General features: G+C 37.5%; 1 protein-coding gene across 1 annotated transcript in view; it reads left to right on the top strand.

Annotated features, from left to right (window-relative positions):
* DNAlig4 (DNA ligase 4) overlaps nt 1-22,632 on the top strand; it is an 87,835-nt gene that overhangs the window by 47,066 nt on the left and 18,137 nt on the right. Inside the window, exons 19-23 of the mRNA XM_067090639.1 lie at nt 4,068-4,156; nt 4,918-5,024; nt 14,420-14,546; nt 17,053-17,176; nt 19,304-19,485. Coding sequence (XP_066946740.1) covers nt 4,068-4,156; nt 4,918-5,024; nt 14,420-14,546; nt 17,053-17,176; nt 19,304-19,485 — 629 coding nt within the window. The remainder of the gene's footprint in view (nt 1-4,067; nt 4,157-4,917; nt 5,025-14,419; nt 14,547-17,052; nt 17,177-19,303; nt 19,486-22,632) is intronic.

Below are 22,632 nucleotides of genomic sequence, written 5' to 3'. Positions count from 1 at the left end.
AGGTCTCCCACTCAGGCCTATCTTAGCTTCTTTTAATACACCGAATTATAAACTAGCCAAATTTCTCGTTCCTATACTTGAACCGTTAACAAAAAACAGTTACTCTCTCAATAATTCCCTCCAGTTTAAAGAGTCTATTTTATTACAGGATTCCGATTTATTCATGACCAGCCTTGACATCGAATCTCTGTTTACGAATATTCCAGTTGGTGAGACCATTGAACTGATTCTTAACAAGTTGTTCCCTGATCCTGAGTCCACTTTTAATCATTTTAACCGCACGCTTTTTAAGACCCTCCTTGAACTGGCAGTGCTGGAAACTGCCTTTGTTTTTAATGGAAAACTATTTAAACAAGTAGATGGCATGGCCATGGGTTCTCCCCTTGGCCCTACGTTCGCTAACATCTTCATGTGCTCCCTGGAGGAGCGCATGCTCGACGATTGCCCTCTAAGATTTCATCCTCTTTTTTATTCTAGGTATGTCGATGATACGTTCGTTCTCTTCAAGGGTGAATACGAGGCTGATCTCTTTCTTGACTACGTGAATACTTTACACCCGAACATGAAATTTACTATAGAAAAAGAGGAGAACAACTGCCTGTCATTCCTGGACGTTCAAGTTTATAGACAAGATAATTCTTTTAACACCACGATTTTTAGAAAGAAAACTTTTACAGGACTCGGATCTAATTTTTATAGCAGCTGTTATTTTAATTTTAAGATTAATTCCATTTTTACCCTTCTTAATAGAGCACTGGTCCTCACATCTAACTGGAATGCCTTTCATAATGAGATTTTATTTCTAGTTAACTTCTTTAGAGGTAACTGTTTTCCTTCCAGGTTAGTATATAGAAAGTTAAATCAGTTACTAAATAAGCATTTCTCTAAAAGACCTGAAGTCCTAACAGTACAAAAATGAATTTCTTTGCAACCTTTCCATATATCAGTGACTTAACCTTTCAAAAAGATTTACGAAAATTATTCATGAACATTTTCCAGCCATATCAGCCAAATTAATTCCCAAAAATCCTCTAAGTATTGGCTCTTTGTTTAAGGTAAAGGATCAGCTGTGTCCTTATATGTCCTCTGGTGTCATCTACAAATATACTTGCCCTAAATGTATTTCAGGGATTTACGTGGGATCCACCAGTAGGCTTCTTAAGGTGCGCATTGATTCACATCGGGAATTAGTTTCCAGACAGGTAGCAGAATCTCAAACCCAGAGCACTCCAACATCAGGAACCATTCAAAACAATGTAAAACCTACATTGAGAACAAAGATTTTAGCGTCATCGGTCATACTGCCAACCTCAAGACTTAACAATCTTAGAGTCGTTATTTATCAAACAACTTGTACCATCATTAAATACTCACACATCCGCTGGTCAACTGTATTTAGCTTAACTCCTTACTGTGGTGGCTTCTTTCCATTTAGTTCCATACTGTTTCACCTCTAGGTTGGTTGTGTTTTTATTCTTATTTATTTCATTTTTACTGTAACATTTTAAACGTATTCTAAGACTGTACTTATAACTGTTTTTATGTTTTTATCTTTTCTTGTGCACAGCCCTGAAGATGTAATTAAGTACAAAATTACGAAACGTTGGTTTAAAATAAATAAGACAGCCTAGTGATGTGTGGTTTTCGTCCGTCTTCCTCTGGATATGCTTCCCGGAGTATTTCCCTGTTCCCTGTATCACTATATATGTATATATATGTATATATATGTATGTATATACAGGCAGTCCCCGGTTTACGACGGTTCCGGCTTACGACGTTCCGAGGTTACGACGCTTTTCAAATATATTCATCAGAAATTATTTCCTGGCTTACGACGCATGTTCGGGGTTACGACGCGTAAAATGCATCCGATCCGACGGAAGAAATATGGCCCCAAAATGGCAGAATAATCATAATTTGAAGGTTTTTGATGTAAAACTCAATAATAATGCAGTTTACATCGTTTTCAATGCACCCAGAGCATTAAAAGTAAGGTTTTCTTATGATTTTTGACGATTTTCGACGATGTTCGCCATTGACGATTTTCGGGTTACGACGGCAAGAACGGAACCCCGTCAGTAAACCGGGACCGCCTGTATATGTATATATATGTATATATATATATATATGTATATATATATATGTATATATATATATATGTATATATATATATGTATATATATATATGTATATATATGTATATATATGTATATATATATATATATATATATATATATATATATGTATATATATGTATATATATGTATATATATGTATATATATGTATATATATATATGTATATATGTATATATATGTATATATATATATGTATATATATGTATATATATGTATATATATGTATATATATGTATATATATGTATATATATGTATGTATATATATGTATATGTATGTATATATATATATATATATATATATATATATATATATATATATATATATATATATATATATATATATATATATATATATATATATATATATATATATATATATATTTGTATACACATAGACATCAAGTTACTGTACATTTGCTTGCCTTTCTCTTTCTCTCTCTTGGTTATTCTTTATAAAAAAAGGGATATAAAATGTAAAAAAAATTAACATTGAAACTCTCTCTCTCTCTCTCTCTCTCTCTCTCTCTCTCTCTCTCTCTCTCTCTCTCTCTCTCTCTCTCTCTCTCTCTCTCTCTCTCTCTCACCTGTGAGATATGCCGAAATTGCTTACATGAACCACACTTGAAAAATATACCTTTATTTTTTTTTTTTTAAAGAATAACCCAGAGAGAGAAAGAGAAAGGCAAGCAAATTTACAGTAACTTGATGCCTATGTGTATATATACATACACAAATATATATTCATAAACAAGTGCTGACATTATATGGAACAAGTAACTATCATTTTGTACTGTATTTTTTGTACCAGCACACTGAAAATCTAGTAGACATTTCACTCAAATCTGTGTGCGTTCATGGAATTTTAAAGATTTATTTCAGCATTACTATTGTTTGTATTGAATGGTGTACAAAAATTGATGAAGTCTGTACACCATACAAAACAGCATAAGCTACTAGAACTTAGGCTATCATAAATCTTTGTTTGGAACCTTTGATAAATATGTAATGCACTATATTTACTGATTAATGCAATTATGTTAATTATGTCCATATAAGGGATATGAACTTTGTCATGTACTTTATTTAGAGTTCATACTGTGAGTATGAGCAACTTATAAAAATAAAGTGACACATGCCAAGTTCTCTAAGGTATGAAAGTTAACCCATGAGTACTTGAAAGAGACACACAGAGAGAGAGAGAGAACATACAGATATTATGTAGTTTTTAAACGGTTACAACTGAACTAACAGCAAACAAGATCTCAGTGCTACCTAATCATTTTATTGTGTCTTGGACTTGTAGGACTCATTGCCCCCAAATGCACTTTGATTTAATGTACGACTCAACGGTGAACAAGAACTAAGAGCACTACCTGTTTTTGTGTGTCAAATGGACAGATAATATCTTCTCAAGTAATTCTGCACTTCTGTAAGCAATCATTTTAATGTCTTTTCAAAGTGCCTGTATAACAGAATCCCCAGTTTTTATTTAACTGAAGTTAGTTAATTTTTGTAATTACATCTTACAGAATTGCATTAATTTTACAGTCATAGTGTAACTTCTTTTGAACATGAGAGGAGCTCCTTGCAGTTCACCATTAGTCTACCCATGCTTGTTTTTTGTTCACTAACATAAACACAAACAAAAACATTATACAGTATTAGTAATAAATAGTTTAATCAGACCTGGAAAATAGAATGGAAAGGAACTTTTCTTTTGGAATAAAATGGAAAAGGGCAAGCATATTTTTTAGAGCTGTTAATGCATCAGTTGGTAACTTTAAAAACAGTAACAGTAACTTTGTTTGCAAATCTTTTTCAAATGATTTGAGTTACATGACTCTTTTTCTGAAGATAATAATTTGTTATTCCTTCAAAAAATTAATGCTTCACTAGTCTATGCTTATGTTTTTTCTCCTATTTTTGCAGGTGAGCACATGGATGTTAAGAACTTGCGTGAAGATGGAGACTATCAAGTTTGCTTATGTGTTTTTGATATCATTTACTTGAATGGTGAAGTAAGTTTATTTTATGTCTCTCTCTCTCTCTCTCTCTCTCTCTCTCTCTCTCTCTCTCTCTCTCTCTCTCTCTCTCTCTCTCTCTCTCACAGCTAGGCAGTATTAAAGATGTTGATGGAGTATCCCCTTGGCCCCTAACTGTACAGTAAACCCCCCGTATTTGCGGGGGATGCGTACTGCACCCCCCCCCTCGCGAATAGCTAAAATCCGCAAATACTTAAAACCCCTCTAAAAACACTTAGAACTGCCTATTTTGATAGTTTAAACTCAAGAAAAACCCTCTAAAAATGCTTATACAGTACCTGAGTATTTTAATAGTTTTATCACAAAAAGCACATTTAGTCATGAAAATATGAAAATACAGTAATTAGTGAATATTTCTCAGCGAAAAATACCGCGAATGGACCGATTTTCTACGAATAATGGGTTGATACATTCCACAGAGAAATCCGTGAATACATGAGTCTGCGAATCTTGAGAACACGAATACGGGGGATTTACTGTATTGCTTTTTTCCTTATACTTTTCATATGTTCCTTTTGGTCTCTTTCCATTTGGTTGTCTGACTGCTTTAGCTCTGATTATATATGCAGTACTATGAAAGTTTTGTAAATGTTTTATAATCACACAAGAGTTCTGGAGTTTCCAAACAGTATCAGTCCTCTTGTCATTCATCTCTGGTGAATGAGGTTTTATTTTAACATAGCTAATTTTCAAATACATCCCGTATAATAATTATTTCTTGGTTTTCTCTCTTGCAGGTTTTGACCAATCAGCCATTATCAGAGAGATTAAGCAAACTGAAGGATGTGATCTCTCCCCATGAGGGCCGTGTAATTATATCCCCAAGGACTACAGTACACTCAAAGTGAGCCATAGAAGCTGTACTTTTGTTATGGGTGTTTTCATCTTGATTTTCATAATTTTTATTTAAGATTTTTATTTTAACATGTTAGATGTGAGGTGAATTCCCACCAAGCTTCTGTCTTGTGCTCTCCTGTGTGGATTCTTATCTAGGTCGTCTTCTCACAGTTACGTCTATATGCTCTGCATTTGTGACTAGCTGCTCTTATCCCTTTGTGATTACATCTCATCATTGTTGTAGATTTTTTGACAATCGTTATTTATTTTAGCTAATACTCATTCTTTAATTTTCTACGTTGGCTGTCTGGTTTGGAGATAAATATTCAGCTTCAATTGATAATTCATGTATAGAAAGATAATTTTTATTATTTTGATATTTTTAAGGGACTCTGTATAGCATGAAAAACAAGATATTGGTTGAATCTGTCTTCAGGCAATTTTTCAAAGTGGCATATATTGCTGTGAACCAGAAATTTTACCTTTAACTAGAAAAAGGGAATCCTCCAGTTTGGAGTTTTCTTTACTTTAATTTTTACTATTTTTTTAAAGTTTTCTTCTCATATTTTTGTTTTAAAAGGGTTGCCAGGAAAACTCATAGTTGTCATAGACTGGCTATTGATATGAAAGGTAACTCAAAGTTTTTATATAAGTAACTTTACCCCGTAATTACTTAACTGAGAGTTTTTTTACTCAATGGGGGCTTAAATTTTGAAAATTCACATTACATGCAGTCCCAGGTTATCAGCGGGGTTCCGTTTCTGAGGGTGTGATGATAACCGAAAATTGCCGCTAACCGAAAATCGGCGATTTCGGCAATTTTCGGCAGTCCCCGGTTAATGGTGGGCTTGGTTAACAGCGATCCGGTTTTATGGGGCTTGTCTAGCAACGAAAATCGGCAATTTTCGGCGCCGAAAACCGCCAATTTCCGCTTATCGGCCCCAATAATTGGGTATTGGCGCCGATACATACGTAACAGAGGCACTGATAACCGAAAATCGGCACTTTTCGGTGCTGATAACCCCCGAAAATCACTGATTTTCGGTTATCAGCGCCTCTGTTACGTATGTATCGGCGCCAATACCCAATTATCGGTGCTGATAAGCAGAAATCGGCGGTTTTCGGCGCCGAAAATTGCCGATTTTCATCGCTAGACAAGCCCCATAAAACCAGATCGCTGTTAACCAAGCCCACCGTTAACCGGGGACTGCCTGTAGTGCTACTCTTTTGCTTATGTCGGTGACTAGCCCTGCCCACTTTTGGGATAAGAGAGGAACAACTCAGCCAAGAGCTCAATTTGTTTCCGACAGCTTAAGACCACACACAGTGTTAAGATACATAGCTGAATTTGAATTCTTTGGCTGAGATCTTCTCTGTAGGTGAATTATTTTGACCCGGTAGCCTTTGGCATTGATTATTTAGATAGCTTTACAGTTAACACCATCATTGTGGCTAGTTCTCTTGGGGACTTACTGATTTTTTACTTTACTGCTAGCGACCATGGCAGACTCTAGCTCTTCTAGGTTTTGGTATTGCATCAAAGGCTGCAATACTCAATTGACTAAAGCTTCTTATGACTCACATACCTTGTGCACTGCATGTAGGGGACAGTTATGTTGTGTTGAATTGACACGCAAGGAATGTAAAAAGTGGGATGAGAAAAAATGGAAAACTTTAGCTTCTCACCTTTCTAAGTTAGAGAGAGACCGTAAGAGGAAAGCGGCTTCTAGAGCCGAAGTAAAGTCTTTAGCCAGCCAGGGTTCAAATCCAATGTCTAGTAATGTTGATGTTCCTGTTGTCTCTTCTCCTTCTAAATTAATTTCTCCTATTTCCAGCCCTCCTCCAATTCCACCTACTCCGTCTCCTAGTTTCCGCACTTCCAATCCGGACCACTATGCCAGCCTTGAGGAAAGGTTCAGCCAAAAGCCCAGTCTGCTCACAAGTTCTGTGGCCCAAACTGGGGAATCTGTGTATTTCCTCATAGATAAGTTCAATGAGAAAAGTGCTAGTGCAAGTGAAGTGGTAGTGGAGGAGGTGGCTGCCCGTCCCACTGACTCTCCTGGGCGAAGGTCACTGCCATACTCCCCCAACCCCAGGAGGAGGCATACTTTAGGCCCAAGGGAGGTTGGTGGGATCCCAGGTTGTGACAAAAGACGGCCACCAGAAAGGCATCTCAGGTGTTCATAATCTTTCGAGCCCCGGAGACTCGAGTCAGAGTAAGAGGCGCCAGTGGTTTTTGTCGGACAAGTCACTCCCTCTGAAAAGGCGCTCATTGTTCAGGGATCGGTCCCCTCCACTACCCAGCAAAAGGCTTAGAGAGCCTTCCTGTAGCCCCCAGCCATCGTGCAGTGCTTGGGACAACCCCAAGCACTTTTCCCAGTCGGATCGCCATTCAGTGATGTCTGGAATAGTGTCTGTGTCTTCTAAGCATGCATCTCATTTGGCTAAGCATGCCTCTTCTCGAGAGCGCCTGTGCTCTTCTGCTGGTTACTATCTTATTGGAAGTGAGGGCCCATCTGGTGCTGAGTGCCTGTTTGTCGCCAAGAGCCCACTAGTGGCTGAGCGCCCAGTAGTGGCGGAGTGCCCAATAATGGCTGAGCACCCAGTTGTAGCAGTCCCCACTGGTAGCCGAGCGCCATATAGCACCCATTGATGCCAGAACGACGTACTGCATCTGACTTTCATGCAATTGTGGACAAAACTTTGGGGCCCAAGCACCCTTCTTCACTCGAAATAACAGTTATTTTGGATCGCCAGGCGCTGGTTCCTGTTGTTTCGGCTTCCTCATCCAAGGTCTTGGCACTGACTTTGGCTGGTTTAGCCTCTTCTAGCACGTCTTTTTGCATGGGCCCACCTTCTGCTAAGGAGCTAGATCCTTCATTGGCCCCTCTTCAGAGACAGATAACATTTTGGGACTCCTACAGAAGGCTTCTTTTGCACCAGTAGTCACCCCTGCGGATCCTTCTCTTTCCTTTATTTCTTTGGAAAAAGAGGAAGTGGACCAGGAGGAAGTTCCATTGGCCTATGCTTCCTTGCTTAGGTATTTACTTCAGAACCTACCAGATTTTTTTGCCCCAGCAGCTGCTTCTCCAGCTTCCGTGTTCATGATGAGTGATAAGCCAACTGGTTTGAATAAGCTACCCAAGGTAGTTCTCTCATCTTTTTCCAAGAAGGCCTTGTTGGAAGTAGACAACTGGCTAGCAGAGAAGAGGCGCCAAGGTAAGGTGTTCTTCAGCATTCCGCCCTCTTGTTTATCTTCCAGAAGATATCAGTCATACGCTACTGGAGAAGCTCCCTCCTTGGGAGTGACTGCCTCTTCCCAGGGGGACTTCTCCAGTCTTATTGACTCAGCCTGGAGGTCTGCCTTCTCTTCTACAAAAATTATGTTTTCGGCCCTAGAAATTGACCGTTTGCTTAAGAACCTTTTTAAGGTTCTTGGGGTTCTTAGCTTCATGGACTGGTCCATCGGAGCTTTAGCTAAGAAGATCCGAGATTTTCCTGATCTTCCTGATGACATTGCAGCGGATTGGTGCAGTGTGCTTTCTTGCACCGACAAGGCCGTCAGGGATGGTTCTCTTGAAGTGGCCATGTTGTATGCCATGGGGATACTTGAGAAGAGAGGGCTGTGGGTCTTTTTTACTTCCAAGGCATCACAGCTTCCCACAAGTCAGCGCTTCTTTTCTCGCCCCTTGATGGTCTCCACCTGTTTCCCCAAGCAGCAGTAGAAGAAATTGCCTCCCACCTGCACAAGAAGTTGACAGAGGATCTACTTGTCCTGTCAGCTAGAGGTCCCAGGTGTTGGGCCACCGCTACCTTCAAGTCCGCTTCTCCCCTTCAGTCACAGCCCTTTCAAGGCACCTGTCAAAGGTCTCAGTCTAGACCGCGAGGTACAGTTCGCTTTGCCTCGCTAGCAATCAAAAGATCCTCCTCAAAGCCTGCCGCTCGAAAATGAGGATCCAGTCCTTCATGCATCCGTAGGTGCCAGACTCCACCTCTTTTGGGAAAGGTGGAAGGAGAAGAGGCAGAGCAGTGGGTAGTTCAAAGTTAAAAGGAGGGGTATTACATACCCTTCAAAAAGAAGCCTCCATTGGCCAACATTCCCATTGAATTAAAAGCCTACTTTATAGGATTGGAGAAGTTTTTGGCCCTATCAGAGGAAGTCTCTTCCCTCCTCAAGAAGGGAGCAATAGAGGTGGTGGAAGATGTCTATTCGAAAGGGTTCTACAACCAATTGTTCATGCTTCCCAAGGCCACAGGAGGATGGAGGCCAGTCCTAGACTTTAGTGCCTTGAACTTATTCATCAAGAAAACAAAGTTCCACATGGAGATGACCCAATCTGTCCTCGCATCCATTCATCAAGGGGACTGGATGGTCTCTCTAGACATGATAGACGCATACTTCCACGTTCCCATAAATCAAGATTCAAGTGGGCGGTCTTTAGACTTTGGTGTAAAAGACGAAACATCTCTTCTTCTAAGACCACTTTAGCACAAGTAGTAAACTTTCTGTTGTACTTAAGGTCTTCCAGAGGCCTCTCTTCCTCAATGACAATGGGGTATAGATCTATGCTTAGCTCTGTATTTAGGCATAAAGGTATAGATATGTAAAGGCTCGCGAAGGTGACCTTTGAAAAGTTGGGTCAGCTATTCGCGAGTAGTGCATGGGCTTGTATCGGCACCTCTCTCGTTGGGACTTTTGACATTGGGAATCTCTATAGGATAAGGTTCCGTGTTTTTGTAGTTCACCCTTTTTCATACACGACTCCATCTAGTGGAGCTCGCTCTGGGGGTAGTAACTCCAGCATTTCATTTAGCTTTCTGTGGTATCTAGCAACGGAATTACCTAGAAATAAGTGCTGAATGGACTTTTTCACCGGGTGACACGGGCCCCTCTCCAGAAATAGATTTTTCCTTTGTCAAAATCCTTTTATTATTATTATTATTATTATAGGTTCTATTGAATATTATTGCTGCTTCAGCTGCATTTATTTTGTAGAAGACTTTTTCTATTTTCCTTATTGCGGACTTCTCTTCAGTGGAGGTGCGTGCTAACAGCTCGCCTATATCTGTCATTTCATGGGGGAAAAGTCAAAATCTGGATTCTGCTTCTTTATATATTCTATACAGTTGGTTCTATACAATTGTTGCCGCTGACGCGTTTCGACAGACTCTTCTGTCATTCTCCAGCGGGAGCTAGTAGAGGACTGGCAGATTGCATAGGTCCTTTTGAATTTATACACGGGCTTCAGCGCGGGGTCATGGATGGCGAATTCTGATTGGTTGCAGTCAGCGAACTTCAAGCCAAATTTCTGCAGCGGCTCGATCCTGACAGATCTTTGCAACCTGGGAATGTCATTCATTCCAGCGTTCCCATTGGCCTGCCGTTGCGTGATGTCATGCCGGCTGACATCATCGGTAGTTTGGCTGCTATTGGGCTGCGGATGAATGATGTCATTATCTACTCTTTCTGTCGTAGTCGGGGATTGTCTCGAAGGGCGCCGCTCATCAGGGGCATCTCCATTCTCAGGGTTGTCGTTTTCAGGTATTCGTTGGATTTGGTGGGTGTTCTGCATTATTCTTCTGAAATTCGTGGGTAGGAGCGATGCCTCCTGCGTCGTATTCATTGTTGGTTTCTCTCGGCAATGAGGGCGCCTCTAGCAGGCGCAGATGTCGAGGGTCGGCTCTCCGATTATACTTATATTTTGTATAATACTGTCGCGGGAGATGGAAGTATTGTGAGTAGCACGGGCGTGGTTCATGATGGCACCCTCCTGGGCGTGGCAGGAGATCCTTTTTGACAGACGCATCGTGGTCATTCCAATATAAGCGCCGGGCATCCTCGGACAGGACATACAAATTGGTAGACCACGTTCTTCTGCTTGAGGGGTTCTCTTGCTGGCGGAGAGGGGTTATTTTTCATCACCAGATCACGGTGCGGCGGTTCTTATAATAAATTATAAGATTTATTCTCAGAATCCAGATTTTGACTTTTCCCCCATGAAATGACAGATATAGGCGAGCTGTTAGCACGCACCTCCACTGAAGAGAAGTCCGCAATAAGAAAAATAGAAAAAGTCTTCTACAAAATAAATGCAGCTGAAGCAGCAATAATATTCAATAGAACCTGTTTAAAAGAGGGTATGCTGCCAAATTATTATTATTATAGTAATAAACTGGATAGTTGAAGACCTATACCTGATGGGAGTTCAGGCAGAAAGGGCATGGGTCAGTGAAGAATGGAGGAAGCTCATTTTACATCTATCCCTGAAAAGGGAAAAGCTAGCACAAAAACATTTATGATGATGATGTTTTCTATATTGTACCTTAAGTTGTACTATGTCCTATGGCTATATTAACACTGCCCTGCTCATATCATGCTTCCTTGTTAGCATTAAGAGTCTGTTTGTCCTTCAATCACACTATTGAGGAATTATTTTTGGTCCAGTGGCCCTTCAGGTTTAAATATTTCAAAAAGTAGATTTTTTGCTGAAGCAGATTTTAAATTTTTAAAATGACATTTTCACATACAAACATATTACCACACTATAGCTCAAAAAGATAAGCCCTACTCCTGAGCATGTCCAGATTGCCAGTACAGGCAGTCCCCGGTTATTGGCGGGGTTCCATTTCTGAGGGTGTGATGATAACCGAAAATCGCTGCTAACTGAAAATTGGAGATTTTAGGTGATTTTCGGGGGTTATCAGCGCCAAAAAGCGCCAATTTTCAGTTATCGGCGCCTCTGCTAGGTATGTAACAGCACCAATACCCAATTATCAGCGCCGATAAGCGGAAATTGGCGATTTTTAGCGCCGAAAATCGCTGATTTTCGTCGCTAGACAAGCGCCATAAAACCAGATCGCTGTTAACCAAGCCTGCCATTAACTGGGGACTGCCTGTAGATGATTGTATGCAAAGAATGACCAGTTTTCACTACCAGGGGTACTCACAGGCCGGGATGCTTATTTAGATATTTGGAAAGGGAGACTTCTCTTTCTGGGAAGTGCTTGGCGACAACTGCTACCACATATAAGGCTGAAATAGAATAATTTTATTTGTGAAAAATAATTTTATGTATATTAACCCTTTAACGCCGAAGCCCTATTTACAAAAACGTCTCCCGTATGCCGGCGGCGTTCGGTGAGTTAGCGCCGAAGCGGAAAAAATTTTTCAAAAATCACAGCACGCTTAGTTTTTAAGATTAAGAGTTCATTTTGGCTCATTTTTTTGTCATTGCCTGAAATTTAGTATGCAACCATCAGAAATGAAAAAAATATCATTATCATATATAAATATTGGAATATATGACAGCGAAAAAAAACTCGTATATAATTGTATACAAATTGCGCTGTAAGCAAAACGGTTAAAGCTAATGAGTTAATTTTTTTAGTTGTATTGTACACTAAATTGCGATGATTTTGGTATATAACAAATTTTAAAACGATCAAAGCAACACAGAGAAAATATTATCCCAAAATGATGCATGAATTGTGAACGCATGGACGTAAAAAATGTTTTTTCAAAAATTCACCATAAATCGAAATATTGTGCTAGAGACTTCCCGTTTGTTGAAAAATGAAGCTAATTGATTGAATATTACTAGACTGTAAGTGTTTTAGCTTACAATTGCAGTTTTCGACCATTTCAGTCAAGTTAAAGTTTACCGAAAGTCGAATTTTTTCTATTTATCATGATTTATATGGAAATATTTCAAAACTGATAAAAGCTACAACCATGAGTTATTTTTTGTTGTATTGTACATGAAATTGCGCACATTTTCATATATAAAACTTTATGTAATGACTAATTTAAAGCGGTGCAAATATTACGACAACGAGACGAAAGAATTTCTGAGATGTTCGGCCGAGTTACCGCGCAGACGTAAGGAAAATGTTTTTTCAAAAATTCACCGTACATCGAAATATTGTGCTAGAGACTTCCAATTTATTGCAAAATGAATTTAAACGATTGAATATTACTAGAATGTAAGAGTTTTAGCTTACAATTGCGTTTTTTACCATTTCGGTCGAGTTAAAGTTGACCGAAGGTTGAAATTTTGGCAGTTATCGTGATTTATGTGAAAATATTTCAAAACTGATAAAAGCTACAACCATGAGCTATTTTCTGTTGTATTCTACATGAAATTGTGCACATTTTCATATGTAAAAGTTTTGTAACGACTAATGTAAAACGATGCAAACATTACGACAACATGATGAAAGAATTTCTGAGATGTTCGGCCGAGTTACCGCGTGCAGACGTAAGGAAAAAATTTTTTTTTTTCCGAAATTCACCATAAATCAAAATATTGTGGTAGAGACTTCCAGTTTGTTGGAAAATGAAGGTACATGATTGAATATTACTAGAATGTAAGAGTTTTAGCTTATAATTGCGTTTTTTGACCATTTTGGTCGCGTTAAAGTTGACCGAAGCTTGAAATTTTGGCAGTTATCGTGATTTATATGAAAATATTTCAAAACTGATAAAAGCTACAACCATGATTTATTTTCTGTTGTATTCTACATGAAATTGCGCACATTTCTATATATAAAACTTTATGTAACAACTAATATAAAACAGTGCAAACATTACGACAACGTGATTTAAAGAATTTCTGGCGCGGACGTAAGGAAAAAAGTTTTTAAAAAAATTCACCATAAATCGAAATATTGTGCTAGAGACTTCCAATTGGTTGCAAAATGAAGGAAATGATTGAATATTACTAGATCGTAAGAGTTTTAGCTTAAAATTGCGTTTTTTACCATTTCGGTCGAGTCAAAGTTGACCGAAGGTTGAAATTTTGGCAGTTATTGTGGTTTATATGAAAATATTTCCAAACTGATAAAAGCTACAACCATAGGTTGTATTTTGCTGTATTGTACATGAAATTGCGCACATTTTCATATATAAAACTTTTTGTAACGGCTAATATAGAACAGTGCAAAAATTACGACAAAATGACGAAAGAATTTATGAAATTTTCGGCTGAGTTACCGCCCGTGCGTAAGAAAAAAGTTTTTTTGAAAAATTCACCATAAATCGAAATATTGTGCTAGAGACTTCCAATTTGTTGCAAAATGAAGGTACATGATTAAATATTACTAGAATGTAAGAGTTTTAGCTTACAATTGCGTTTTTCAACCATTTCGGTCGAGTCAAAGTTGGCCGAAGGTTGAAATTTTTTGTAGTCGACGTACGGTACGTCCACTCGGCACCCAACAGACAATTTTAGTCGACGTATGATACGTCCAATAGGCGTTTAAATTTAAGGGTTAAAAAGAATTAGATATAGAATTTAATTACAAATTTTTGTTTTAGTTTTTAGTGAGGTACTGTTACTGTGAAAGACACAAACTAGTAACTCTATCCATATGTTTTAAATTTTCACTTTTGATTTTTTTCAGAGAGGATGTTATTAAAATTCTGAACGAAGCAATTGACAACCGAGAAGAAGGTGTTGTCTTAAAGAACCCAGACTCTGTTTATCGGCCAGCTTCTCGTAAGGCAGGATGGATTAAAGTGAAGCCTGAGGTTAGTGATAGTGCTGCAGGAAGAGGTTACTGAAATGTTAACTCTTTCAGGTTTTGAGGACATCAGATGACACCATCCTGTTGCTAACTGTTGAGACTTTAATGATGTTAAATGACATCATCCATACAAAATGTCTGGATGGTGTTAAATGACATCATCCATACAAAATGTCTGGCAAACTAATGTGTCATTTTGGCCATATTTTTGTTATTTTCAGTTTGTTAATATACTGCAGTAAAGTACACAGTTTCAAAATTACACCATAAACACCTTTATACAGTTTGACCTCAAAGTATAAAAGTTTGTTACTTATCAGGTGCATCCAAATCCAGCAAAAAATAAAAATGTACTTTCATGCCTTTGCCTTTGCAAGCAACGTGTGGGTGGTTATTTGTGTTAAAATTTCTGACTACAGTGTACAATATAGTTACATAAGCAATGTACTTGTTGTACCTTGTTAAATTTATGCTTAAAATGTAATTTTTAAAAGTGACAGTGTCACTTTGTTCATCTGGCTATCATGTGCTCAGAAATTCTGAGATGTTCAATTAAATAAGGTTTAATTGCTTGTATGTACTGTGCATATTCACTGTACAGTAACACCTACAATTACATAATTTTGATTGTGAGCATTTTTGATGCAGCTGTGTTTTTTGTTAAAAATTAAAAGGAAAAACAAAAGTCACCTTATATTAGATTATGCAATACTGTATATATTAAAATTCCATAAAGATACAGAAATCAGTAAAAAATAGTGCCAAATTTCATGAAAACAAATGTTAAAATATAGGAAATATACAATAATGTGATGTACAGTACACAATTACCTAAAAGCTTAAGTGTTCATTGTCTGTTGATGATTTGGGTTCTTTGCATGTGGTTTAGTAAAAGGTCTCCATTGTGTCTCAGTTCACTTTGAGTTATCATGAAGGCTTGTGTTCTCTGTCATCTATCATCAGATCCTTCACTTGGTTGGTTCCTTCCCTCAGATAACTGTGAAGGCCTGTGGCATACATGGGGATAATGTGGGCCTGTGGCTAGGCCTGTTGTTGTCTCCAAATGTCATGCTCCGTCAGTTTTGTTCTCTGCAGCTGGGCTCAGTGACTTATGCTATTGTTGCCACACTCTAGTCCAGGGATGATCTGGGAATCAGTGTTTTTCCTCTTCAGGTGGTGCAGACAGGCTTTGAAGTTCTGACTGTTACCATGGTTTGGTTGACTCATCACCCTTCTTTTTGGCTGTAGCAGCGTTGGTTTCTGAATCGCTAGGTTCTGCAGTTCAGTGTGACAAATATTGCTTTCCTTGAATGAGTCTTATGGTGCTGCTTCTTCTATCAGTTTCACAGCCCTCCATAGTGCATACACCCAAGAATGTTTTTGATTACCCTTGTCCCATGTAAACCTTTCTTCTCAGTTGCAGGTCTTGTGGGGGACCTCTGTTTGCCCCAGGGTTCATGGCTGACCTGAGACATCCTTGGACTCCCATACTTTTGCTAGTTTAGAATTGTCCTTTTGAAAACCTCTCTTTTTTTATTGGCTTCGGCTGGTTTGTTGTTGGGACATAGTTAGAGGGTCCTCAGGATGCCCTTGCACACCTCAGGATCAGTGTCCTTGAGATTTGAGTGGCCTCTTTTTTTATGTTTAATTTAATCAGGATCTCTCTGCTGTACTTGGGGCAGGCTTCGGCCATGGCAAGTCTCTTTGAGATACTTTTAACCAAGGATGTGATGTAGTATTAGTGGATGTCAATTTTGCTTGAGGTTAGTCATCATGGTAGGCCATGTGCAGCAGGTTAAGGGATTCTGGTCATTCATTCTCCTCCTCATGACATGATCCCTCATCCCCTCACCTCACTCTAAGAAGTGTGCTTTTCTTCAGGCATCCACCCTTATGCCTCAGATGCTTGATATTTGTAATATTAAGAGTTTTGCCTTGTTTGCATGCTTTGCTTACAGAAGCTACCTAGATTTCTGAGATCATCAGCTTCCTATCCATCATCTATGGGGACTGAATGTTTTGCTTGGTCAACTGTTCTCTTCTGAGGCTCATCATCTTTGTCCTCTCCCATAAATTACAAATTAGGTTAATTATGATTAATGGGTTTACAGTATATACTAAATTTTGTTCTTAAAATAAAGTAAGTTCATATACAAACCCATTTATCATAAACTTCAGTGTCTTCTTCCCTCATGGTCACTGGAGTGTGAGCTGGGTGTACAACTGCAGTATTTTTCCCCTATAGACTCTTTAAGTCAGTGTGACTGGGTCCATTTCACACAGAGTAAAGGCTGATTATGAGTAATTGATTTATATAAAACTTGTTTAATTAGAAAAACAGTATTTCATGAAGCATACTGTTAATTTTTTAATTTTCCATCTGCTGTAACCAGCAGTGTTTTACAAGCTGCTTATTCAGAATTCATATGATTTATCTTTTGAATGTGCAAAGTTATATGTCTAAAAATTTATATCATTTATATAAAATAATTTGAACAGTACACTTTCAGTATGTTGACTCGCTTGTGCCAGAGCTGGATTTGTTGATTATTGGTGCATATTATGGAAAGGGAAGAAGGCAAGGTGTCTTGTCTCATTTCTTGTTGGCAGTTGCTGTTGAAAATACAGAGCCAGGTGAGATACCATTAAGCTGTTTTGTTCAGAAATGTTATATAGTTGTTTAATTGTACTGTCACATTTAACATATCAGTAAATTTTATTTGAACAAATACTACAATTTCTAGATTAGAGGTCTATTCTCTTTAGAGTTTTTAAAAATTTTTCTTGAAAATATCAAATTTCCTTTAAAAAGGTGATCTTTTATGGGAAGGCACCATGATTTTTTATATTTTTAAATATACTCCCTTTCCTCAACACAGACTCCCTCCACTTTTGTGACAGATTACCCATTTTTTCCTTTCCCTTCTAAGAGAAAATGATACTTGTTGATCCTGGTTTGAGTTCATCCTGGTGTGCTTGGCTGGTGCATTTGATCCTCCAGCTCTTTAGGAGTTTTTGCTGCTTACTTGCTTTGCTTCTGCCATGTTTTTGGTGTCTTAGTTTTGAGGGTTCTAGGTACATAGCTTACTTGATGCATTGGACCTGTGAGAACCATGCTTGCTCATCTCTCTTCTGCAACTCTCAAAGTTAGAAGGTGAGCTGAGTGATAAGATAGCTGCTCATGGTCCCCTCCTCCAGCATTGGGGTCTTTTCTTTAGGAACACTGGAATAACTGGAAGGAGATAAGTGCAGGACTGTAAGTAGTGGATATATTTTGGTATAGCTGCAAGCTTATGGGCTCCTTACAGGTAGATGAGCTTGGTTATTGTACTTCTGTTGAAATTAAGTGTTCTTTGGGGAACCTGTTTGAGTTATGGTGTATGGTGTGAGATTCTAGAAGAGAAAAATCTACACCAGCAAGAAGGATGGAGCTTCTGTCTTTAGCTGTGAGGCAGAGAAATGAGATGCAAATTTCAGAATTACCTGTTACTTTTCTGTATGGGTAAAGGAATCTTTCTCAGACTGAGGCCATTTAGAAGTCACCCTCATTAAACACACCTACCTCTTTTGAACCAAACACCTTCCAGACCAAGTAATGCAGGATATTAATTCTGTGTTAATGCTTTTTTAAAGGCTTTGTCTTCCTTGTTTTCCGTAGTGATGGAAAAACAGATGTTGATGGTAATAATCAGAGAAGTTCATGTAGCAGACCACAACTGTAGTTAATTTAGCTTGTTCCTCCACTCTGTCCCTTAAGCCCAAAGCCTCACTTCATACACTTGGAGATGTCTGAACACTGAGAAGACCTAACACTAAGCCTGAGGATATGTAGCTTAGTTCTTAAGATATGACAAGGCAGTACCTGTACATGTAGAATATCCAGTAGTATTATAAAGCTGGAATTATAGGTCATGGTAAACCTGACCAAGATTAACATAATCATGTAGAAATATGGTCTAAGAAAAAAAAATTGTCTGTTTAATAGTAACATGCAAAATTATAAAGATAATATTTATGCTTCACAGATACAAACATAATTTACTGAGAGTGTCTTCCTCACAGCCCCTGCAACTGACCCCTCTTCAAGTCCACAAGGCATTAATTAAAAACAAAGATGGGGAAATTATGAATTCCCCCTTATAGTGGGAAAAATTGCCAAGCTTAGCTTACACTTAACTCATTTGTAAGTTGGTATTTAGTATGTGGCTTGTATACCTGAAGCCCTCAGTTGGAGATTAAGGCATATTATCTTAATTTGATAAAGTTTAACCAGACTATTGAATGATGTTTTTTAAACTCGTATGGCTTACTTGAAGGCTTTGTTCTTAATGGAGGTGAAAATTGAGTCAAGGTCAGCTTTGAAGAAACTGGTCACCTAGGTGACTACAAGACAGAAAGTAGTCTTAAGTGGATCGTGCAAGGTGCACTGTAGGCAGTATCCCCTGTATGGAGTGGAGACATATGTAAAATTATAGAAAGGCATTCAGATTATTTGAAAATTCTTTTTAATAAGGTTTTTTTAATTTAGAGTAAAAATGTATCCCTGTGTACCTGACAAATACTATACAGTACTCTTTAATTCTTTAAAGTAACAATTGCATTATTTTGTAAGGTATTGTATTATTTTAGAAGTTTATTTAAAACTTAGCTGCAAACTATAGAGCTAAATCTGTGTATGCTGCCCATTTACTGTAACTAATTAATGTCTGATATTCCATTGAAAAAATAGAAAATATAAATTTAACTTTGATGGTATTTCAGGTGGAAAGCCACGAGAGTTTCATTCTATTTGCCGTGTTGGGTCAGGTTACACAGTTGCTGAACTGAGTGACCTTGTTGACAAGCTTTCTCCCCATACAAGTAGACAGCAGCCTCCAGGAGTTATTGTCGCCAGAGAAAAACCAGATATTTGGATAAATCCTGTTAAGTCTTGCGTTGTTCAGGTTGGTTGCGATAGTTTTAATCATACATATTGCTCTTGTCTTCTGTTATTAGTTGAAGAATTTTAGTACTGTAGAAATCTATAGCAAGTACACGTGTTTATCAGAACTTTATGTCATTTCTGAAAAAAAAGGGCACTAGCAGTCATTTTACAATGTAAAAATGACTATTAGTAGTAAGATTATCTCTTTCTAGTATTTCTTGGCCATATTTCCTCACATTTTGTAATGCTCAAATTTTGCACTGTATATCGTGACAAGTGACAGCCTGTGGATAAAAGAATAATGAATCATTAAATCAACATCAAATCATGAAGAGATCAATAGTGTTGCTCTCTAATTGAAGTTGATTAATACTCTTTTAGTTTTGTACTTTATTGAATTATGTGATCCCCTTTTCCTGTTTATTATAGGATTGACTTACATTTAGGAAATGAACTTAATAATGTTGGATAAAGTCCAAGATGATTCAAGTTTTTTAAATCTTTAATCACTCCTAAAGGTACTCTGGTCAGTGTAAACAATAAAACATGTTTGTACAGATCTCAGTCTTTCAAGTGTCACAAGTGCAGTTGTCTGTGTTAACTGCATTAATAGGTCTAAAGGGATGATAAAAATTATAAGACACATTTAAGAAGAGTCCTGTGCTTAGCCTATGCTAGGCAACAGTAAAACCTAGCCCAACTTTGCAATTTAATTATCCTACCCTTTGCACATCATCATCGTTTCCAAAGGACCTGTGCTAAACTCCAGCACTCACATCTTTTCTATACTCTGTCTTCCACTCATCTCCAGCCTTCCTTCTTAAAGTTCTCATCCTAGTGGGCCTGGGTCTTTCAACTCTTCTGGTGCCCGAAGGAACCCAGCTGACACTCTCTGGTTCTGTATTATTCTCCTCTGGGTGGTGTGGACGGCATGTCCAGTGCATCTTCATCTACCTTTCATCATTATCTTATTTACATGTGGAACTTAAGTAATTTCCCTTTTGGTATCTTTCTAACTCTACCCTGCCATTAGAAACATGATATTCTTAAAACTTTGTACTCAAATTGAAAAAATGTATTAAATATTATTTCATTGTCATATGATTCATGTCCATATGGCAGTATAGTTCATGTGGACTCAAGTGTAATCTTACTTTTGTATGCATGGACAATATCAGTTTATTTGATTTCCAAATCTTATTCAGCCTGCCCATTGTTTAATTTTCCTTTTTGAGTCTATCTAAATTCCAACTCAAGGGGACCTCTGTTGGATATCCAAAGATGAATGGTGGTTGGTTAGGTGTAGAGGTGTGACTTTTTCAAGATGTTTTAATTCGGGCACTGATTACCTTCACTTATTCAGCAGAATAATATTACCTTACAATAGGGAGGATTTAAGGCCAAGAAATTTTATAATTAATAATGCAGATATATATGTATATATATTTATGTTGTTATTTAGCAATTTGACAACACTACTTTTCTTGTTCAAATGATAATGAATTGTTCATCACAAAACTGAACTGTAGAGCTTCAAAAATGATAGATAATAATCCACAGAACAGGCACAAAGATGATAAACATTATAAGTTAATATAAGAGTACACCTATTGAAAGTGATAAAAAATTGTTGACAGGATGAGTCACTACAGATAATCAAGGTCAATGTACGGTTTTATAAACTATTGTGCTTTGTAATAATAATAATACTGTAATAACGATAAACAAAAATGCTCAGATTGCCTAAGTGTGCCAGTGCCAAACTCCAGTGAGTAGGTATTTTAACTGACCAGAAAGGATAAGTTGTCAGGATCTAAAAGAAATGTCGCAAGTTAAAGAAGACTTACAGTTTTTTGTACCCCAATGTCTTGGTGATCTGTAATAATAGAACAATATTTCTTAGACAGCTGGTGCGACACTTTTCATATATTTTTAAGTAAATAACAAGCAAACCTGTTACATAATAGCCTCCTTGATGGGAGGTATAAGGCAGCTGACCAAAATCTAGTCACTTGTGGCTAGCATGAGACAAACCAACAAGTAAAAGAATATCACAAAACTAAAGACATAGCATCCTCCAGTGTCATCAGTGAAGATAATAAGAATAATTAACCCTTAAACGCCGAGCCTCTATTTACAAAAACGTATGCCGGTGGCGTTCGGGAGTTAGCGCCAAAGCGGAAAAAAAGTTTTTTTCAAAAAATCACAGCATGCTTAGTTTTTAAGATAAAGAGTTCATTTTTGGCTCTTTTTTTTGTCATTGCCTGAAGTTTAGTATGCAACCATCAGAAATGAAAAAAATATCATTATTATTTATAAATATTGAAATATATGACAGTGCAAAAAAAATGTTTCATATATAATTTTATACAAATTGCGCTGTGAGCAAAACAGTTAAAGCTAACGGGTTATTTTTTTTCTTTGTATTGTACACTAAATTGCGATGATTTTGGTATATAACAAATTGTAAAACGATCAAAGCAACACAGAGAAAATATTATCACAAAATGATGCATGAATTCGTAACGCAGCTGGATGTAAAAAAATGTTTTTTCAAAAATTCACCATAAATCGAAATATTGTGCTAGAGACTTCCCGTTTGTTGAAAAATGAAGCTAATTGATTGAATATTACTAGACTGTAAGTGTTTTAGCTTACAATTGCAGTTTTCGACCATTTCAGTTGAGTTAAAGTTGACCGAAAGTCGAATTTTGTCTATTTATCGTGATTTATATGAAAATATTTCAAAACTGATAAAAGCTACAACCATGAGTTATTTTCTGTTGTATTGTGCATGAAATTGCGCACATTTCCATATATAAAAGTTTATGTAACGACTAATATAAAACGGTGCAAACATTACGATAACGTGACGAAAGAATTTCTGAGATGTTAGGCGAGTAGTGACGTAAGGAAAAAGAATTTTTCAAAATGAGATGTTACTAGAATGTAAGAGTTTTAGCCTGCATTTTTACCTCAGGTTAAAGTTGACGTAAGGAAAATGTTTTTTCAAAAAATTCACCATAAATCGAAATATTGTGCTAGAGACTTCCAATTTATTGCAAAATGAAGGTAAATGATTGAATATTACTAGAATGTAAGAGTTTTAGCTAGAATTGCATTTTTCGACCATTTCGGTCAAGTTAACCCTTTAACGCCGAAGCCC

This window comes from Macrobrachium rosenbergii, chromosome 47 (genome assembly GCF_040412425.1).
Source record: "Macrobrachium rosenbergii isolate ZJJX-2024 chromosome 47, ASM4041242v1, whole genome shotgun sequence".
Taxonomy (NCBI): domain Eukaryota; kingdom Metazoa; phylum Arthropoda; class Malacostraca; order Decapoda; family Palaemonidae; genus Macrobrachium; species Macrobrachium rosenbergii.
This window is presented reverse-complemented; position numbering and strand designations above follow the sequence as displayed.